Source organism: Lepisosteus oculatus, chromosome 13 (assembly GCF_040954835.1).
Source record: "Lepisosteus oculatus isolate fLepOcu1 chromosome 13, fLepOcu1.hap2, whole genome shotgun sequence".
Lineage (NCBI taxonomy): Eukaryota > Metazoa > Chordata > Actinopteri > Semionotiformes > Lepisosteidae > Lepisosteus > Lepisosteus oculatus.
This window is the reverse complement of record NC_090708.1, coordinates 23,543,158-23,565,795: the sequence shown is the minus strand read 5'-3', so window position 1 is coordinate 23,565,795 and position 22,638 is coordinate 23,543,158. Positions and strand designations below refer to the sequence as shown.

The window sequence follows — 22,638 nt, the reverse complement described above, 5'->3', positions numbered from 1 at the left end:
TCATTTTCAAAATGAGAAACAAATCAAAACATTCAGAACTATATCAAACAGGGAGTGAAGTATTCTTTTCACATTTATGCCATAGCCTTGTTTTCAGATCCCAAAGCCTCTTCACTCCATGCGTGATAAAGCAAGCAGGCCTCAGTCACCACGCTCGACACTTACAGCCTGATAAGGAAAGGATGATTAACCTCAGCGAGCACTGCCTTCTCATTGTGCACATGCTGCTCCTGCTTCAGCCGGATGACGTCGGGGATCTTCATCGCTTTCAGTGCAAAGTACCCCCTAGTGATTTTGTCTTTCACTAGAAAAACACGGCCAAAGGTTCCAGTGCCTGGTGAAAAAAAAAACAGCAATAGATTCTGTATGCGTTTACTGTAATAGCATGGGCTGCAATCACACACATTATCAGTTATTTAATGAAACTGGTCAAGAGAAAACTGCTGCAACAGCGATAACTGAAAGACGTGAAAGGTAATGTGATTTAAAACCTGTACCGCTGATAGCACTTTAAAAGTCAATGTACTTGTTTAGCAACAACCTGTGAGGGGTAAAAATAAAAAAAAATCAGTGTGTTCAACTGTATTACACCCATTAGATGATCTAGGTTACAGATGTGAACGTTTCAGATGCCCATAGAATGTTCTGCAGCAGGTGGAGCTTGTGGCAGCATTTTTGTCTTCATTCGTATAAAGGTATTCAATTGCAACGTCTTAATCGTGTGTTCTTATTGACTTTTGTGATGATTACGCAGCTCATCGTAATCATCGGGTAACACCAGAAATAAGAAAAAATGACTGCTGGGTTGCTAAGATCCCATGACTGCCGGGCTGTGAGCCACACAGCAGTGTTGCCACACCAGTGTGAATAAGACTGCATGGGAGCACTGGCCTGGATGTATAAACCCTTTCACATAGACAGGTTATGACAGCTCCGAACCATCAGAAGGGCAGTAGCCAAGAGACACCGCAGAACTGTCACAGCTGCCTGAGTAATGTAGTGTGCCAGTTTCAATGCAGTATAGTGTATGGCTACTGTACACCTTATGCAATTGTACACAAGATTACTAGAGAATAGGGGTATACCTTTACTTCGAATGAGTCTTCATTATTCTTTCCCTAAGTTAACATGGCTACTGAGCGAAGGCTGTATTCTGTTCCTTTTTCCCCCAATCACAGCAGTCTGAAGCGTGCCATACACATGCAGCTCACATACAGATGCACAGGCTACAATTGCTTTCACTGTGCTATGATGTTTCTTGAACAATGAGTTGCCTTGTCTTACAAAGATTAGGTGTTCTTCACATTTCAATGTGAGGTCTGCTTCTCCCCTGAAGCTACTGCATGTTGTTAGTCTGCTGTGTACAAAACATTTTGGAAAAAAAACTGTCTTGTTGGGGGTCTTTAGTCAAGGACAATGGGATTTCGTTGCTTGCAGAGCCCTGTCATACCTCCGTGTGTTAGGGAAGTGACTGGTCAGTGTGGGCCTGTACTGTATGTGCTGTGTGAATGTCATGTTTTTGGGAGGGGTTTCTAAGACATCTTAGGCCATCACTGCCTCTGAGGAGAAGGAATCAAAAGAGGTGAGGATGTTTGAGACACACTTCCTTGTGTCTTTACAGAAAGGATTAATTATCAATCTCCCACATATTTTGAAACACTGTATAATACATACATTTCCCACATGCTAGTGTTTCCGCAGTACCTGAAGCATAAAAACGTCTCAGTGCTTCCCTGGCAGGCCAGATTAAATTAACTTACTGTACTCTTGAAACAAACTTGAACAAAGAAAGAAATGAGCACAATAACTGAAGTCATTCATTTCAACACTTATCTGATCTGATGAGTAAGGCTGTCCTATAAGACTTGTAATGTAACAAAGAGGTATCGCACATATTCTGGATTCATTTACCTTTGTGAAAGAAGAACACTCATACAGTGTATGATGTAAGTACAGTTTCATCATAATCAAACAAACCAATATAGCAGACATAAATAAAAGTATAGCAGCAACAGACATTGGGCTTGTTCTTACTCATTTCAGGAAACTGACGCAGATTCTAATCATGTTTGAAACGTAACGTATTTGTAGATTACCACACTACCATAGCAACACAGCTATCGGTAAAGAAAAAGACAACACCCAGGTTTAGGCAACAATTCTGAAGTACCCAGTATCATTAACACAAACACTTCCTATTGGGTCTTGGGTTTTTTTAAGTATAAGAAAAAGACAGAACACTGATGTGGGCTCAATGGGTAGTAAAATAAACTCCAGTCAATACAGCCGTGTGCTTTAAAATTCCAAGAGTGTTTGTAATTAGTAAAGTCCTTTGCAAATGAAAGCCGTGTTGTTTTACAGGTGCTCCACCATGAAGCCAAGTTTCCATGGTATTCAAAAACAGAAAACAAAGGAAGGTTTAGTAAGAATATTAAATTAAACTAAAAGGCTCATCCTGCAAGAAGACACTAAAATAGATGCTGGTGTACAGTATATTTATATGAATAAATTTAAATTTCTATACAGATATATCAAATGCACTCCAGAGCACACAGTTAAACTTAACTTAACTCAGTTATAGTTTTGAGTCTAATACATTGCCTAGTAAGAGAGTAATAAATTATAAACCAATTCACCTACCACAAAAAGTTCTTAGAACCTATTAAAATGTATTTAGGTTAAGCATTTTCTTTCAGTACTTAGAATTGCTTATGTGTGTGCTAAAGCAATAGTTTTCTGAAGGTATATCCACATACATTTTAAACAGGTCAGTTTTTGAGAAGCATTATTTACCTCAAACGAAACTGATATTAATTTTTAATTGGAATGCTTACACAGAAAAACAAAATCTAACAAATCTGGAATTGCTATGGACCTGGACAATTCAAATTTACCATGTTTAAAGTACAAAACATTACTTTTTATAATCATGAAATCTTTTGGTCTTGCTGTACTACTCCAGATAACACGTTTGTACTGGGTTCTTCAAATTATTGATATACCAAAACCTTACGGGAATATTAAGATACTGTATATCAAGTCAGGGTATTAAGAATATTAAGTCAGGATACCCTTCAGTCTACAAAGACATGTTTTAAGGATTTTGTTCAAACAAAAAGCCTAAATGTATACAAATGGTTAAAAGAATTTATATAGAAAACAAATGCTTATGCATGGCCAGCAAATCTATTGTTGTCAAAAACTGCTCACGTATAAACTGTGTATTAATGTATGTGGTCGGCATACTCGATTTAACAATCACACAGGCTACGGAATGACAACCGGATAATCTGCAAGTCTATTGCCACAAACGCAGGAGTTGCAGACATATTCAATATTTTCCTATCCAGATTAATCCCTTTGTTAACTTCCATGTTAATATCCAGGCCATGGGCAGCTCACAATAGTATAATATAATCATTTGCATGGCTTAGTAAAAGCAGGTGGCACTTATCGTATTAAACAGCACGTTTGTGTAGGAAGCATCCTTAAAGGATTCTCCATTTATATTCTACATATTAAATCAAAGCGACGTTCCAATAACTGCTTGTTAATGTGATGTATAAGACAATAAAACACAGATATTATGCAAGTATCTACAGGCACCCCCTTAAAAACAAGACCTACTGCATGAGGTTTAGTTCAAGCTTACTGTGTGATTTTACAAGCCACAAGATGTATGTTAGAAAAACAAAAGAGTACTTTATTTGCCTTGACATCTCAGGAGATTTAAACCTTTGACTAGTCACATGCCGCAGTGCAGGAACACGATCACGGTGAGAGGAGCTCTCTCCTGTGTGCACAATGTGAAGGTCACCCTGTGAAAAATACCGCAGAACAGTCCTTTCGCCAGGAAGAAAACTTCTTTCACTTCACTTTTTCTTTGCACAGCATACTGTATATCCCAGGGAACGCAAGGGACAAACATACAGCCCCTGGCAGCTACTGTATTTGCCCTAAAGTATCTTAAATAAATTATGTTACACCTGATACAAGTACTCAATAATCTCAAAGGCATTTACAAAGTCAACCCTGTGGACCTCTTCCAATTGAAGAGTAAAATATGAACCACAGGAAATAAGTGGAAACTACATGGAAGGCACTTCTTTAGCCCAGGGGTTGTAGGAGTGTGGAACAAGCTATTCAGCCATGCTGTTGCTCTTTCAAGCAAACAGCTGGATGAGATCCTGGGGTCAATTAACTGCTAACGCCCAAACGGACTAGATGAGTAATAAGCTTTCCTCTCATTTGTAACCCCTTCTACAATTACATTTCTGTCATTTTCAGACACCATTTCTGCATGAAAAACAGACACAAAGCATTATGAAATCTATCAGCCGTCCAGATGAAGAGACAAAAAACAGTGGTATCCTGTGCATCACTTATCGCCATACGGTAAAGAATATAAAAGAAATAACGCATCAAAACACCCTGCTATTCCCAAGAGAAACAATTTAAAACGATTCATTGGAGGCAACACGGTACAGCTGTTTTGCTCTTGGCCATCTCTTTTAAGACGGAAAAAGTTTTTTTTGTGGTGAAACGTAAAGCAGTTCTCCCTGCTTTGTACGTTTTAGAGAAAAGTAATTTGTCTCACACTGTAGAGTCGCATTAGTCATGTCGCACAGCTCTGCTGCATAGTGCATGATTCCTCTTTTCTTTCAATACATGCTTCAGAAGACAGCGCTATTCTGTGGTTTTCTGTTCCTGCACCATCCCTTATATCCTTTTACGAGCTCTATGTACTCAATTAATCTTGTTGATATACAATGAAGATATCTTATCATCTGCTTTCTCCTTTACCACCTTGTATGATTCATTAGCTCCTACTACAGAGCACATTTTGCAGAGTACTTTTCATATTTGAAAAGATATAGTCATATATTAATTACCACCTGAATTATTTGATTAGCACTTCTTAACAAAATACCTCATTTTTGGATGTATTTTTTAATCGAAAGCTTCTATATAAACCTGCATGAGATTACAGCAACCTACTGCTAGGGAGAGCATAGGGCGGAAGGGTGGCACTGTGGCTAAAGATCTGTGCCTGTGGCTGGAAGGTTGCTGGTTCAAATCCTGCATCCAGCAGAGGAATTCTACACAGTTGTGCCCCTGAGCAAGGCCCTTAACCCCAACTGCTCCAGGGGTGCCGTATAAATGACTGACCCTGCGCTCTGACCCCAAGCTTCTCTCCCTGTCTGTGTGCCTGTGTGTCTCATGGAGAGCAAGTTGGGGTATGCAAAAAGACAAATTCCCAATGCAAGAAATTGTATATGGCCAATAAAGTGATCTTATCTTATTAGGATTTTTGGAACTACAGTTCAAGAATACAAACATCCAGTATTTCACCAACAATTAAGGAATTTACATTAGAGATCATACTAGCATGACATTATTGAAAAGCTTTGCAAAATACAGGTAAACAAAATTGTCTTAAAGGACACCTGTGTTATTTTCGTTGGGTTTTTTTCCCAATTCTCCTCAGACAGAGGTTTTACTTTTTTTCCCCACAATGTGAGGTGTGGAGGGAGATGTTGAGGAGGTAATTGGGAATTAAATGTAAAAGAAAATAAATTGGTGATTTAATGGTTTCAAACAAAGTCTACACAATAGAAAAAAACCTACAGTTTAGTTCATCCATCCATTTGTAAAACTACAGTTTATCATAATCAAGATATTACCTAATACCTATGTATTTAACACAAGTTTATATATACAAAGAAACCATATGACTTTTAAAATTCAAATTCAACATACAGTAACAGACTATACTAACTAGCTTGCCATCTATTAAACTAACGAAGAACTGATCAAGTGTTTGCTAGCACAAGCCATAGATGGAATTTATATATTTTCCTCAGCAGATAATACATTTTATTAAACCATTCCAATTTTTCAGACATTCCCACACTATTTACATTTTAAAGCAATTGATTACTTTAGTGCAGTGGCCAGGTGAGCAACACCAGAGCACTCTGGGTCATTAAGTTTTTTGTGAATCCCTCAAGCTGAGTGAGGGTTTCCTAGTTACAGTAATAAACACTTGTAAGGGTCCAACAGAGTTCTGTCAGTCTGACTATACCTCAGTGTAACACAATACTACAATCGTTCTCTACTTGGTATCCCACTGGGAAGAGAGAGGAGAGAATTATTTATGAAGCTTGTTACTTAATACACAGAGAAACGTTAGCAAACCTACAGTAGGTAAGCGTTTCAGAATTGCTGTACTATACACCGGTACCGTGATACCAGGACAATTCAATGGAGTAACAGGGCATCACACTTGACCAATACACACTACGGGGAACAGGGAAAACTTGGGATAATTAGTTTCTAAAAAAAGGAAATATTATTGATTTCTATCATTAACTTTTGAACTTAGCTAGCTTGTAATTAATTATTTTTAGGTTTGTGCTCTTACAAAACAACTCTTGGCCTCCTCCTGCAATTTCCTATACTGGAAGGAAACCTATATTTACAGTACCCTGCTATACTGTACTTTCAGACAAAATATGCAATGTTCAGGTCTGACTGCCATGAGTGGAGCAGCAGTGTTCTGTGTTTCTAAGGCCTTAAAACAAGCACAGCAAATATGTTAACACCATCAACACTTTAAAACCCTGCTGCATATCAGGAGCAGCAAAAAGACCCTGACTAACCAGTTTTAAATTGTACAAGATGTACTAGAAGTGGTACAATTTCCAGTATTTGTTGAAACAAAGGTTTTTTTTTAGGTTTCAGATGAAAACAGAAACTATGGAAACAGGTGACAGGCAAATCCTATCACTTGCTGAAACACTGCAAAACAGCACAACATTCATTCCATGAAGGAATAAAAACATTAACCACAAAAAACAACAGCCTCACCAGGATATAGAAAAGCAAGTAACTGTCAAGAAGTCTTTATTGCATGAAACAGCAGCTATACAGCATGTTTGAAGAGGACAGGCTGTAGGTGTTGCACCTGAAGTCCTGGAACTGTGGAAAATTCATGTATTTATCCCTTGGCAACAGAACGATCCAAGGTCAATACAAAAATACCTGCAGTACTGGTAACTCCTGCATTGTTCTGACTGGAACAATTTCCTTTGTTACAATAACTTCACCTCATATAAGGTCCTCTGTCACACAAAAGTGTATCCTTAGTCATTTATACAGTGCTTTCAGACTCTAACAACTGAGCAGCAGTATCTTAAAACTACAAGAAATATGAGTAATTTGTCAGGCAATAACTAAAAACAACGTATTAACCCAGATTATGATGCAAAAACATGACATTGCAGTTTCAATGGTACAGTACTGGGTGATTATAAATGTATGTGTTTAATTAAAATAGAACTGCAATCTCTGAGGTTTTCAGCATCACATTCTGCAGGCCTTACACTGTATTGACAAATTAGCTCCACAAATGTCTTCAGCTTCTGCTGTACAACACAACAGGTTCTTCTCTGCAAAGTGGATCAATCTTTGCTAGTTTTCATTTCAATTTAATTTTACAGTGCACCCTGTTCCATAGGTACAGTTTCAGTGATTCATCACATTGTGCTTGAAACAACTACATAGGTCAATGAAATCTAATTCACGATAAAGTCAATTGAGACCAGAGAAGGGGAACGTATAACTCAGCAATTTTCTTTAAAGGATTTCTGTGCTCAGTTCTTTATATTCTAATTGGGCCCCATACTCAGAAGGTGCTCAGTACAGCATCATCAGTAAAACACATCTGAACACCCTTGCAAATACAGACTGTGCCACCTTTTACAGTATTTGCTTGATATTCAAATGTAAAGATTCATGAAATGCAACTGTCCAAGCTCAGTTTTGCTCAAACTGCCTTTACACTGAACAAAACAACAAAATTCAAAGAAACCTAATGTAGTTCCATTCTAAATAAATATAAAATCCATTCCAACAGCAATGATTAATGCACCAGTATAAGGGCACAAACTGTTATGTAGAAATTAACCATGCATATGACAATACTAATTATAACATCTCTTAAGAACGTGTACAGAACGTGCCAGGAGAATCATACAGGTCATATGTTGCTGACTATGAATTGAAGTACGGTTTCCAAGAAGCACAACAAAGCAAGTGTTAGAGACACCAAGATCTGTCCAGCTATACCCAGCCCTACAGGTGATGAAGAGTCACTAGTCATCACAAGTGACATAGTGTAATTACAGTAAGTCAGGCAGTGGAATGAAGAGTCAGCCTCCTGGGGAGCCAAAGCAGTATGAGGCTGGGGATGTATAATTCAGGTCCATGTGAGGCTCACTACCTCACACAAAGCAAAGATGTGTCTCAGCCAATAATATACTACACATCAAAGGGCTGACGAGCAGCAACAAAACACGCTTTTAAATATCAGAAAGATGTTTGATTAAAGCATCAACAGATATTTTAACATTTTGCGGGTCTTCTGAAAACTATGACTAGAAGGACACAGACTTATGGCCATATCCAATTGTGAGTGTTTTCCCTTAAGGTTCTGGTCAAGCAACAAAGGTTTCTTTAAAAGCCACAATTTAGTAGCTGGATAGTGGTATAACCCCCCACAATAAAACAAACAGCTCATTTACACAACTGGTTTTACTGACTGAATGCGGCTGAAAGGAAGGACTGATTCCTCCTCTTTTAACAAAGCTGCTGCTGCTGAAAGAAAACTATGCAGTGTTCTTTTCTTCTAATTACATCCACAGTTCATTGTATTCATGGCTCTTAGAAAAGATGAGCACCAGTTCAGCCACTTATGATGGGGCACAGAAGTGTTATTTATTACCAATCCAAAAGTGCCAAGGACTGCAGCAAAGCCTTTTGATAGGCTTTCCCCTACCATAACAGGGTAATGCCCCAGTTTTGGGTGATAAAAAAAATCACAATGGTTCTATGAAGTCTGTGCACAACTCATATTATACTTGTGGCGTTAGAAAAAAGATTTTGCTAAGCCAATGGCAGTCACAGTACTTAATACATGTTGAAGAAACGTACTGTAGCCCTATAGCCACAATGAGCAGAGTGAATGGGTTTGTGAGCACAAGTGCTAAGTTTCAGAAAATAAAACATTTGATCAGGGCTATTTAATAAATGCACTTCTCAACAACATACAGCAATTCTCACTGCAGAAGACAGAGCTTTATGTTGTCAAGCAGTGCATTTATAATTTTTGGTAACCAAATTTTTATGAGGCACACACAGGAAAGCAGAGCACTTCCTACAGATCCATTAGCTTAAAGACACTGTGCCTCTGAAAGGCAATCCTGGCTATACACACCACATTAAAGCAGCAAGGCAAAAGTACAGAGATTTTTCCAAATAAATATTTAAAATGGCTTTGACTACCCTTGGAATGATGGCTTTTAGGTTTTTGATCACATTATTTTTGCTTCATCTGTGACTCTTGGGACTTACAGTAAAATAAAGTTCCATCAGACAACAGAGAATCAAGAAGCTGTAAAGCTTAAGGAAATGAGTTCTTTCCTTATCATTTTTAAGTGACAATTAAAAGAATAAAAGCATCCAGATAAGAGCTTAACTGATTTGTAATGGGCAGTAAATCTCTTATGAGCCTACAAAAGATTGAGCAAATTAGATTTCCTTGCAAGCCTTATTAGGGATCATTTTCTGAACCGTGACATGGCATGAAATGTAATTTTCCACGGGAAGAAGCGTCTTTTTAAGTGGATGCAAGAAACCCAAGACCAAGACCAAGGACTGAAAGCAGTGTTTTATTTGGAAATTTGCATACATTACAGGACTAGGACAGAAATGGCAGAGATGCCCAGTTAATAAGAGGAAAAGTCCATACTGACTGAAAGCAGAATCTGCAGGGTAACAATCTAAGGAATGACAAAAAAATTGAATTTAGTTGTTTTTTTTTAACAAAAAAAGCAATACTTTGTAATAAGCTCAAAAAAACAACATCAAGCCTCAAATGTTTAAATATTGGTTATAGGTTGTAGGATCTATAGGCTTGCAGATATCTCTGGAAATACAGAATACTCATCCACAGTCATGCTGCAGTCTTGATGAAAACATAATTTTAAAGAAAAATACTTCAAAAGACTGATTCAAAAATAGCGAGACTAAGGTCAAAGATTTGTTTGAAAATGTTTAGAAAAGCAAGCAAATTACAGAAAAGGGCTCTAGAATTTCACTAGAAATTCATACCGTACACAGGGAGCTTAAAGAGGCAAATGCAAAAACATTGCTGGATTTTAACTTATTCTGAAAATGAAAACTACATGGGAATTGTTTGTATACTTCCCTGCCACAAAGTGGAATTAAATTCTGCATACTGATGACATTCTAAAGTAATATTGCTGCAATGCACATGAAGAAACACAGGTTGCAGTCTGAACTGCAGCCATACAGTGCTTTGTTCCGCAGGGCTTTGAGAAACGGAAACAAGTATAACCTGAATATAACCTGAAAGAACAGCAAAGAAGCCACTCTTATTTTGAACCGCGAGTACAGTAACAGGTTTAATCTAATGCGCTGAAGAAATGCAAGATGTTTTTTCTCCCCGCATATCTGAAAAAAAAATCTCTGTCCAGACATTATGACAGAGAGAGGAACAGATGGGTCTTCAGTGAGCATCTCCCAAGTGGTTACAATGTAATCGAAACACCATTATTACACTCTCTGGAACCATTGCTGCAAGCTGTTTGAGGAAGACATAACAAAGAAAGAATAACCAACAACCTTTAAATCTAAAGAACCTACATGCTTTTGCATATTGTATGTAAAACACATATCATTCTATCAGCATTACATGACTGCCACTTTTTTCTTCTTGTGTGGTTGAGAGCTATGATAATCCATCACTGCTTTTACTCTCCCTGTATCTATTCATTGTGTCCCTATGAAGAAGATCATCTATGTCAATTAGATACAATGGCATGCAGTTACACACTTAGCAGCACAATATACAATAGGTTAAACATAAAATTCATATGTTGGATATGAGAGTTCTGCTAACATCAAACTGAAAGCAGATACACTACATATACAACAGGTTGCTTAGGGTCCTACACTGCAGTTTAAAAATGTATGGCATTTACAATGCAAATAGGGAGTGTGCTACCTTTAAAGTCACAGGGTCAGATCATTTACATTCCACCTCTGATCTTAGCACTCACTGAATTATATGGATGCAAAATCAAATTATTTTTGTAAATTGTAAAACATTTGGATTAAAAAAAATCTGTACTAACTGCAGGATTCCAATCCTCAAAGACAGGGTATGGCTTCCTTGTTCCAACTAAATTATGTTTTCACATTTTCCTAATTCAGAAGTCTAACATTTATCTCATCAAGAAAAACATCAGGAGAATAGCTCTTGTATATACAGTTCCTTGAGGGAAAAACGCAGATAATGATTATAGCACTTTATCTTTGGGGTATTCATTAGTTATTCTTTTCCACCGCAAACATCAGGAAAATGGGAAAAAAAATCAAAACCAATCCCGTCCACTCGTCTGTCTTGGTTAGATGGGAATATTTTTCCTTGGCACAGGAGAGGTAGATGGAATTGCTGCAAAGGATTGCTCTGTTCCTTTTAACAGAGCCACAAATAGCCCACTGCACTCATAAACTTCAGTCAAGCACGTCATGCTTTTAAGAACAGGCTCAATGTGGAGCTAGTCAACTACAGTGGATCCTTCGCATTAAAAAAAAAACTCAGTCTTTTTCTTTACCCATAATCACTGACACAAAAGGCACACACACAGACCACAGTCATAGAAATGCTACCAAAGTCATAAAATATTTACCAGAACTCAGGCTGTGTTCAACAATTCCAAAGAAGCACTGATTGATGTTTACCTATCACAACAGGCTAGAACTGGAGGTCTATTCAATTTCACAGCATGACAAGCAGAAAAGTGCATAACGACCTCTTACAATACAGAACATGATTTGTATAGAATTCTTTAGGAAGACAGAAATGCCATATTACAGCAATATAATAACGTCAACAAAATAAACACTGCTTTGCTTCTCAAAGACCACCATACTGCTCGTCAGTGTGCCTAAGAACGACTCCAAAAATGTGGACATACAGTATGTGCTTTATGGTTCATAATGGAGAGTATAATGTAATGACTGAAACAGCTCCTAAAATTCTACAACATTTCCCTACAGCTCATCAACTGCATATTGAGCTTCAAAAGAAAATCAGAATTATGTATGTACAGGGGATGGGGAAAGAAAACGATTTTGGAAGATGACCATACATGACTGTGTTACACTCAAGTGTACTCAATTGTTGCATAGGCACTAAATCACATAGCAAGAAAGTGGCCTGGTGTGAATGTGGTAAAACACAGTAAGGAACCAGTATGCCCTGCGTGTTAAAAGAACAAAGCCTTTGTGTTATTATTATGTTGGAGTCTCCACAAAGCTGCTTGGTGTCCTAGTCAGCAATCTCTAAGCCAGCAAGATATAATAGACAAACAAGGTAAATACAGTCCTTTGATGACAGGCTATGATCTGAGAGACCATGACTCTTGACATCTTGCAAAGGCCCAAGTGAGAAAGCCAGGCCAGTAGTGCCTAGGTGCTACATAACACCACTTGTAGAGATCGATGGTGGCCTGACTACACGGTGCTACACTGATTGAGTCCTGGTGTCTCACTTTCCATCCTTCCTGTCGACTCATCTGGGTGTAACGACACATGTCCTCATGCGACTCATGTTTTTTTTTGCGAGATGAGAATGTGGTACTTATGTCCAGACTTGAAAAACAACTGAACATCAGTGAGGTGAGCTGGAAGGATGCGTGGCGCTGGAGACCAGCAAACAGGCTTGTTCCAGATCTATAACCGGAATGGGGCAGAATCTCATAACGCAGCACATACAACCTGGCGCAAAGCACGTGTCACATACTGGATTTACTACTCACATTGCTTTCAACAGTGGCAGCACACACTACTACCCTGTGACTTTCATCTGTACAGTGACTTCACCTACAGAAGGTCATGTCTGTTCTATAAAATGTCAGTGCACTTGACACGAAAATGTCATTACCCTGGGCAGGGATTCCTGGAAACAATTGACTATAAATATAGTAAGTGATGCTTCTTTTCACGCCGCTCAATATACAGAATGTAAAGTTTGCACAAACTCCAAGTCATCCTGCATAACTGAATCTGTTAAATAAATAATATTGTCTAGACCCACTTTAAAAGGCTTCTCTGTCCATATACTTTAATAAACCCCTATCACGCAATGTAATCTTTTTTCCTTACCATGCAAGAAATGTGAACTATAACTTTAGGAAACTGTTAAGACTTAGCATCATATTATTTCAGATCAGAAGGCAAATTATTTTTTGACTCAAGTATTAGTCGCAACTTCAGGCCCCCAGAAATGTCTAATCATAATTCTGCATATGGAACATCAATGGCAGTTTACTACTCATAACACATTAAAGTGAACTGAAATAAGGAGAGATATGGATAATACAATATCAAATCAACTAAATACAGCTGCCTTTGTAACAGGTAGAGCCTAGCTTCGGGGTTATGTAGGACAGTGTTTCTCAGCCCTGGTCCTGGAAAACACTGCCTGTAGGTTTTCATTCTAGCTGAGCTCTGCGTCTCCAGTAATAATTGATGACTTAACTGATCTGCTTCCTGGTTTAGAGTTGTATTTAACTTGTTTCTTCAGTCAGTCTTGAGCTGCATACATACTCTACTTCAAGAGTACTATTTCCAATGACAGAGCTGTATGTAGCCTCTCCTCAGCAATTAGAACAACTGGGTACAGGTTTAATAGCAATTACAAATCCCATTTGACTTTTTAAGAACTAACAGCAAATTCACAAGTATTCACCATGCACAAAACTCACAAACCAGAAGAGGCAGTTCTCCTTATGGATCAGAGTTGGAAAAACAGTGATGCAGGGCAGGGGCTCCCTGTCACGATCGCAAACCCCTTCTCTTAAGGACGCTCCAGCCCGTTAGTCTTTATCCCCTGCACCTGCCTCCGGTTCCTGATCCCGTCCTATAAAAGCCAGACGTTCCTGCCAATCTGTGCACAGCTTTGGAAGGTGGACGCCCGGAAGCCCGCTTACCCACAAGTCCAGGAGCGACTCGACGGCATAGGCTTCACAACGGTGTCCTGACCATCTGGGTCCTGGACTGGGAGCATCTGGCCCCCTTACCCCCCTTTTATTTCCCCCGACCCTTCGCCGCTCTGGCTTTTAACTTTGTTTATCTGTGTCAGGATGGATCACCTGGCTTTGGACATTAGTTTCCCTTGGACTTGTTCGCCCTGGACACACCCCCCAAGCACCAGCGCACCTTGGACATGCCCCATGTTATTCTTCCAGTCCCTATCCTAGTCTTTTTCCCCCCGTGTTTTCTCACTCCCTTCCGGATTGTGCTGTCTGCATATGTGACCGTCGTGTTTCCGTGCCCTCCGCCACCCGTTCCGTCCCGCAGCACCTGGGGCGCGAACCCGGTTCTCCGGCGTAACGCAACAGGGAACCAGCCGCATGAGCTCAAGGAGACCTCCCTCAGCCCAGGCAGCTGAGGTCCCTGCTACACACAGTGAGGACGATGACGTCACCGTATCTGAACTAGCTCCGCTACACATAGGGTCCTGGAAGACACTTTGTGACACTCCCAAACCCAGTCCCGCAGTCCCTCATACTTGCAGGTTTTCTTTCCATTACGGCTTAATTTCTTAATCAAAGCCTTAAATGAACTAATAAGTAACTTGATTGGAATATTTACAAGTTTTGTTTTCCACTCAATGGTGTAATGATACAGAGGAAATTAAATTGTTAAAAGGCCACCTCCGACATGTTTAAGAGTTGCGTTCAAACAGTTTCAATTAATCGTATTATTACGGCAATAAAGAGTTCAGTTGTGTAACTGAGAACTCGGCTGGAGAAAAAAGCATTTCCCTCCAGGACCAGGGCTGGGAACCACTCATTTAGGACACACCCCTACATCACTCAGATGTCTAATACAAGAAGCATCTCTGTACCACATTCTGTGTTGCAGAAGTGCTACAGATAGTGAAGGGACAGTGAACTGTGGGGTAAATCAGTGTGTCCAAGCATAGAATTATGACTGCTACTTGGTACGTAATTTAGACCTTCTGTGCCACAGCAAAACCATATTTTTAGGCGCAATGGCAATGCTTACTTAAATGAAGCATGTGTCATCACTGCTTATCTTATGCAGCATGCAGTGCAGAGAACTGACTGACCTAAGTGACCTCATGTCTGGAGCCCTATTGGCCATGCTTGGCACAGGCTGCAAAAAGTGACGAATGCTCATCCAGTTCAATTCAGGACTGCAGTTCCAGGATGCCCTTATCCAAGAATGTGCTCAACAAATGATAAGTGGGATTTACTGGCACTGTAAATGTGCCATTGTGTTTCTTTTCAGATATATGCAGTAACAATCCATCACAAAGGAATATAATTTTATTAGCGTAACCTGTGGATCACTATACCTAATATTTAAAGTTAAAAGAAACATTAATATCATCCTTGCAAGAAATATTGATGCCCTGAAAAACACTGAGGAAATTAATAACATTTGTATTTAATAAAGTCTGTCATCTGTATTACCTGTTTGTTCTAACCTTTACCCTATTCATTTAAACTGGCTAATTTCCTTCAGACTGAAGGGTTTTCTTCCATAGTCAAAGAAATGACGGCAAAAATTCACAATAATAAATTATGAAAATTGGCTATATCTGCAAATGCTAAAAATAAAAAAGTGTGATCTTGAACTCCAGACTATGTTGCCCTCCATTGTGATTAATAAAAGCTAAAAATGATAAAAACAAAGCAAGATACACTCAGATTAATGTGACAACTGGAGTCGCTCAAGGTGCATCAAAGCTTGATTCATTTTTATTCTATTTCTGTTTCTAATGAGAAAGAACAAGTTTGTATCACTTTGACTAGTACTGGAATTTGAAGGAATTTACAATGAATGAATCTGATCATAGCAACCTTCCATGGGTTGCTATACTGCAAGATGTGGAAAGCACCTTTGAAGCTCAAGACAGAATTATGCTAAATTAAACAACAAAGTCTTGGCACGTCTGAATTCACAGGTGCTCTCTGTCAATAAGGCGTTGTTGAATATAAACGTTACTCCATTCCCACATTTTAAGTGAACAGTATCTGTCCAGTGCTAGAGAGTACAATCAAAAGTTGCTGTACAATGTACACTATTTTCTTTTTCATTTTAATAGGATTGTTTTTTTTAAACCTAAATCCTTTTAAACGAAAGAAATGTAAATGTAATTCTGGTGTCCCAGTTAATATTTTTTTTACCCTAAAAGTATTCTTTTATATTTGAAAGTGTGAAAAATCTACCTATTTTTAATGCTGCATACTGCTGGCATTCTTATGCTGGTTTTAAATGCATGTCCGCTATGTTTTATCTAATTGAAGAAGAACATTGATCTTATAATAGCCTTATTTCTTTTTTCATCACAGGAACATCGGAAGGGTTCCAAACACTGTATAATGAGCTATTGTCTAGCCTATATTGCCTTTTCAATATCCACAGTTCACAGTGTTCCATACACCAACGATTCTTTGTGTAAAGAAGTGCCTCCGGATGTTAGTCCGACATGCACTTACTGTTAATGTCTATACTGTAGGTAACAATATTAATGTGAAACTTCATGGTCTTGTCCACTTGACATGCTTGGATTTGTTAGGATGTACACAGTGGGTGTTCTGGGAATAAAATACATTATCACAAAGTACTTGGGAAAAGATTCTGACAGAAATGTTGATCCTGTAAATTGATTTTAACATGTCAACTCCAAACCTCAAAGCACCGTGCTTTATCATCTTCACATCCAATGATGTGAGATTGGCAGAAAAAGTTTTTAGCCCCTAGAACATATTTTTACTTTTCACATACTGTAGCTGTCAACAACAGTCAATACATACGGTACTCAAAAAAAGCCAAAATGTGTTATTATCACGTAAGTTATTCGTGTTTTAAAGCAAAGCATGCAATGACCACAGCAAACATCTTGGCATTATTGCCAATAAAAATTACTAAAACAAAGATTATGGTTTTCCTAATAAATTCTAACCTTGTTAGATCTACAGCATGTGACAGATGAGGAACAAAACAGTATAGCGTGAATTTAAACGTATCTGCAATGGTAAATAAATCCCGGCTTCCAAACTTCTCCTTTTAGGTACAGTACTTACCAACTGTAGCCACAGTGTCAAAATCCTCCAGCCGGTAAGTCCTGTTGGTCAGTGATGCTGCGCCTATCTGCGCAGTGCCAGTAGAGCTACTACTGCTGGCGGCAGCGCTGTTGGCACTCTCCCTCAATGAGGCACATTCATTGTTCACTCCAGACTTGCCTTTCGGTGTTGCCATCTTTCATCAGGGTGCGGAAACCCGATATGCCACTTCACCCTATTACCCTCAGCACCTCTGATATTATCACAAAACGAAAAGTTCCTCTCCCTTTTCCGAAAGCACTTTCAATTTCTCCCACATTTAATTCTGCACGGTGGTCACCCCCATTGTCTCCAGCCCCGGCGCAACGATCATTTCTTCTTCAGAGGGTTCTCTTTGACAAAAACTCACATTCTCATTGCATTTAAAACATTTACCATATGGTTGCCAGGCGTCACAGAAAACAGGAGCAGGGACCACTTCAGGTCCCTTGTCCAAAAAAACAACAACCGACAAAAAGACTACTTAAACTTCCTCATTTGATGAATCCGCTGAGTATTTCCAGGGTCCTTTTGACTGAACATTGGATGCGGCGTTTCGTGTTCTTAGCTGAAATGGTGCCTGTCGCTCTCCGCAATTTGGAATATTTAAATTATTTACTTCTCCCGCAGTCCCCCAAACGAAACCTGAACCCGTTCCCCTTCAGTTACAATTTCAAACTGCTGTAGTTGTGGACAAGGAAGGCGCAGGCAAAGTTCAGTGGTAAATGGCAGCGTGGTGAGCGAATGGAGAAAGGGCTCTGAAACCGTCGGCCAATTAGTTTATTCCAGAGGTGGAGCAGGGCCAGACTGGCAGCTGACAGGACTCGCTTTTCCTGTTTGTGCCTTGCACATGGAAAGCCTGAATGAGCCCGGTTCATCGCTGTCCTCTGCCAGTTATAAAAGCGGAAGAAACTGAAAAGGCTACAGATCAAGCCGAAAGCTTGGAGATGGGGCACTCTTGTCGATGCGCACAGCCCTCACTGAACTACTGTACATAACTAGTTGTTGTGCTTGGCCGACGCCGAGGTGAACAACAATTCTTTGTACTTTTTAATAAAGCTAAGGGGGAACTTTACTGCTTTATTGCAGCAAACAGCTAAATAAAAAGTTAAATCAGTCTCTTTTGGTGAACAGTCTACAGTACGTACAGTATGTACTGTATGATTAACATGCATGTCCTCACGCATGTACTGTACGAAAGCAGAGAAGACGTACTGTACATTTGGACAATATCATGTGATATTAATTTTTACACGAAGTTCTCTAATGCTTCTTAATGTTCCAAACATCCATTTTAAACATTAAGTAAAGTTTATTAAAAAAACATCATACAGTATTTCATATCATATTTAAAACTCTGAATAATAAAGTAAAACCAGAGAATTATTCGATACACCTTAGTTTAAAAAGGCAAATCGATTTAAACAGATCCCAGTTTTAAAATACAATTCCCGTATGTACAATGAACAATGTTAAACAGAGTATCTCTTCTAAACTTTGTTTTGTTATTTCTTTAGGAAAATTGCAGATGTGAATCTGAAATGTCTGCTCATTAGAAAAGGAAACCCTACCCACCAGCCTTAAGACTTCTCCCAAAATACTAAATCCCACCAGCTGTTGCTGATCTTCAAATGAGAAGCTGCTACTTGAGAGCCCTATCTCTTGCCTCAGACTCACCCATTCACTGCGAAAGAAGACCCTTTTAAAAGTTGAGAAGTGTTGAGAACATTGTCTCTCCCCAAATCCAAAGCTTAATATGTAGCTTCTCTTTAGTCTGCTGATTTAAGTTTTATTAATAAGAACCACTGTGACAGGTGTATGTGTTCTGGTCACAATTTTGTGATCTTAGTCGCTATTCATAATTTCATCAGCTAAGGGAAGTCTAAGCGCTGCACATAGTTTCTCTGCTGGCTGATAATATAACTAGCCCATCAAATGTCACATTGTCATCTTTTGTTACTAAAGAGTTTTTATCTAGAAAGGCAGACAAGCAGTGCATGAGGTGTTGGAGTTTAAGGCTGTACATGCTCCACACAGTGTTCAGAGCAACAGTTCAGTGTCTAAATAATCTCCATTTCATCATTTAACAGTGCCGCAGTACGTGTGCAAGATATCTGAACTGAATGTTCAGCTACTGTACCGTAAGATCAAATTTTCATTTCAAATGCAACCTAGAGCTCCATCTATATAGCAGAGCATTTTGACTGGAACAATGTGAGTATGGTACCTGGCTCAGGGGAACAACAAAAGCAGATTCCCACTTTGAGTTTGAACACATTACCTTTAATCCCGAGTCCATTGATTTACTGGTGGTGATTTACTTGCATCTTAGATATTCCCAGGAACTATTCACAGATCTGGAGTGCCACTCACTTCTGTGAGGGTGGGCCATTGAACTTTTTCACACTAAAGTACAGTTGCTTTATTCTTTCATTTTGGGATCCAATATACCAGTTTTACCAAAACTGGCCTGGGTGTGGCTGTGTAAGTGTCTGTGTCTATGTGTGCCTTGCAAAGATATCCCATCCAGGGTGTACCATGTCTTGCGCCTGTTGCATGCTGGTAAAGGCTCTTGCTCCCCTGTGACCTTGAATTGGATATAGCAGTTATCTGATAGCTTAGTTGAATATTGGGAAAAATCGGCCCTGGTGTGAGTGTGTGCATACAGCATTTGTGTCTGTGTGCATGCCCTGCGATGGACTGGTGTCTTGTACAGGGTGTAGCCCATCGAAGCGGCAAGAAAATGGATGGACAGATATACCAATCAGCAGTTCATTCTTTGAATCCTTTATCCTGGGAATTTGAACCAGGGGATACTGTACACGTGGAGAGTATGTGGAAGTGCATTTACAACTGAAAATAGGAGGTAAGTCTGTACACAAAGTACTGTGGAAATGTGGAGTGAGTAACACAGATATACTGTACTGTATTATAAACTGATACCCTAGGTTTAATCAAGAAATGACTGGATGGCTTCTTTGGGCAGCTGCTAACCACCAAATGAACAAGATGATGGGCCAAATGGCCTCCCCTTGTTTGTAATATTTCTTATGTCTCATCGATTTGAAATAAAACGTATCAGTACAACTTCAGTTTTACAGTGTACTACTGAAACTTCAAAACATCCACAAATAACTAAGTTTAGTCTTGACACCCTTCGCCATGAAAAAAAATCACTGGAAAATAGATGATAATACCCATCCTTTAATAAAGATTACACTATTTTTCAGTGGTAGATTTGTTTTTTATAAAATGTGCATTTACTGTTTTATAGATGTTTACCCTGCTAAGCTGAACAAAAAAGGCATTCGGTTTTAAAGTCTGGGGGAAAATATCAAGGCCCATTAGTGAAAAAATTTCACTTTTACAACAACTTCCTAATACTGTACAACTATATAAACATAACTGTTTACAAATGCTAGTTTACAAGGAAGCTACAATTTTACAGTATATCTTTAAAACAGATGGCTTGAGTATGTAATTATGCCTTAAATCCCTCACACCTTATGCTGTCAAATAATTTGTAAACAACATTTCGCCTTTCACTTTGTTTACACATATTGTAGGCAGTTCGTATTAAGAAGTGGAATACAGATCACTCAGCATGCTGGTGGATTTAACCTAAATATCAGACAAGGGAATGCACCATAACAGTACATAAAGATGTAAATGTGTTTTTAAAGTCATTACGTAAGTCCATTTTCTTTTTTTCCCAAGTAATTAAGTTACTAATATGGTTTTAAAAAAATATCCCTGCTGTGAGTGTGTGCTCTTTGATGGATTGGCATCCCGTCTGAGATGTATCCCACCTTGTTTCCATTGCTTACCACTGTCAGCATACAGTAGGCTCCTACAACCCCATGATCCACTATTGGATAAAGCGGTTAGAAAATGGATAGATGGATAATTAATAATTCATAATTAATTCCAAAATATAGGGAGAAAACAATACAGTATAATCAGAGCCAGAAAGCCAGAGCCACACTACAAATTAATGAAATGACCAAAATGATGAAGAACAAAAAGAACACAGAAGATTGACCCTAATTATTTGTCAATGGACTGAATTAATACAAGTGAAGTCCCTTTACAAATGCAGAAATCCTGGGATCTCTGTCCAAAATACTTCCTATTTTTAATTTGTTTTTCTCACAGGCTAATCATTAAAATATTGGTAAAGCAGTAGCAGACAGACTGTGCTAAGTAAAGATATGCCACGGGAAAGAAGGCTTATATACAGCCCTCACAAAAGGCATGAGTCCCATTGCCCATGCTTTCAGGTCTTTGCAAAAGGCAGCAGCAAAACACATTACACCATCAGCGATTTACAGATATCGGTTGGAGGGTTGGGTGACACGGTGATTAGAACTGCAGCCTCGCAATGGCTTCTGTAAAAACTGGCCCTGGTGTGAATATATAGTAAGTGTGAGTGTGTGTGTTTGTGTCAGTGTGTGTCCTGCAATTAACTGGTTTCCCATCCAGGGTGTATCCTGCTTTGCTCCCATTGCTTGCCAGGATAGGTTCCGTGTCCCCCCACTGCCATGTACTGGATTAGCCGATGGGAAAATGTCTGCATACAGTATGGGAAGGCTTTACAAATTAACAGGCTGCAAAACTCAGGCTTCAAGAAGTTACTGGTTTGCTACCCATAATACATGCAGAAGTGTGTAAACTGCTAATGGCTTAGTGGTCCCACAGACATCTGCAAACATAGTGTAAAATTGATTCATCATAGGGAGAAGGTCTATCTACTGGTCTACAAATACCACTTCCACCCACAATGTAATTTTTCCTTAATTGTTCCCACCCTTACAAGAAAGGAGGAAAACACAGACAAATATTGTTAAACAGTATCCATAAAAGATGTTCAAAAGCAAAACAATTACATGTTACGAAGAAGCATAAAAATACAAGAAACTTGAAAACAAGAGGTGGCCATTTGGCCTACTGTATCTAGAACTTTTTGTTTCTAGTAACTAATTGATCACAGATCTGATCCATTCTTTCTTGAAAGAATGGTGTTGGCTTCAATAATATGGCCGAATGGCTTGTGCTAGGCTCCCACTACCAGTTAAAAAAAAAACATTTTCCTGTATTTTGTTTTTTGTCATCTGGCTTGTTTTTGACTGTTGATTTTGATCTGTATGGTTTACGTGGTCAAGATTTTAAATACCTGAATCAGCCCTCTTTGTTTGAGATTCTCGATTCACCCAGGATAGGTTCTTCTGCCTGAATGGCTGACTGATGTATAAATGTACACTTCATCATCCTTGTTCTTTCTTGTCACAGTTATGTTATGTATCCTCTAATGCTGGACTTGTCACCACAACTCTTTTTAGCATGTTTCAATTACTTCTGTTGCATCAGAATTGCATGGCAATAGGACTGCTTCTATTTTAGCATTTTTCCC

At 38.9% G+C, this 22,638-nt stretch overlaps 1 protein-coding gene across 3 annotated transcripts in view; it reads right to left on the bottom strand.

Annotated features, from left to right (window-relative positions):
* Positions 1-18,127, bottom strand: part of prkx (protein kinase X-linked) — a 46,835-nt gene extending 28,708 nt beyond the window's left edge. The window contains exons 1-2 of one of the 3 annotated variants that reach the window (XM_069197492.1): positions 17,211-18,127; positions 166-334 (exon numbers count right to left, since the gene is read on the bottom strand). In XM_069197492.1, the coding sequence (XP_069053593.1) occupies positions 166-334; positions 17,211-17,385 (344 nt within the window). In that variant the 5' untranslated portion in view covers positions 17,386-18,127. The remainder of the gene's footprint in view (positions 1-165; positions 335-17,210) is intronic. The other 2 variants (XM_006637918.3, XM_015361780.2) reach the window with 2 other exon arrangements.
* Positions 18,128-22,638: the final 4,511 nt, after the last annotated feature.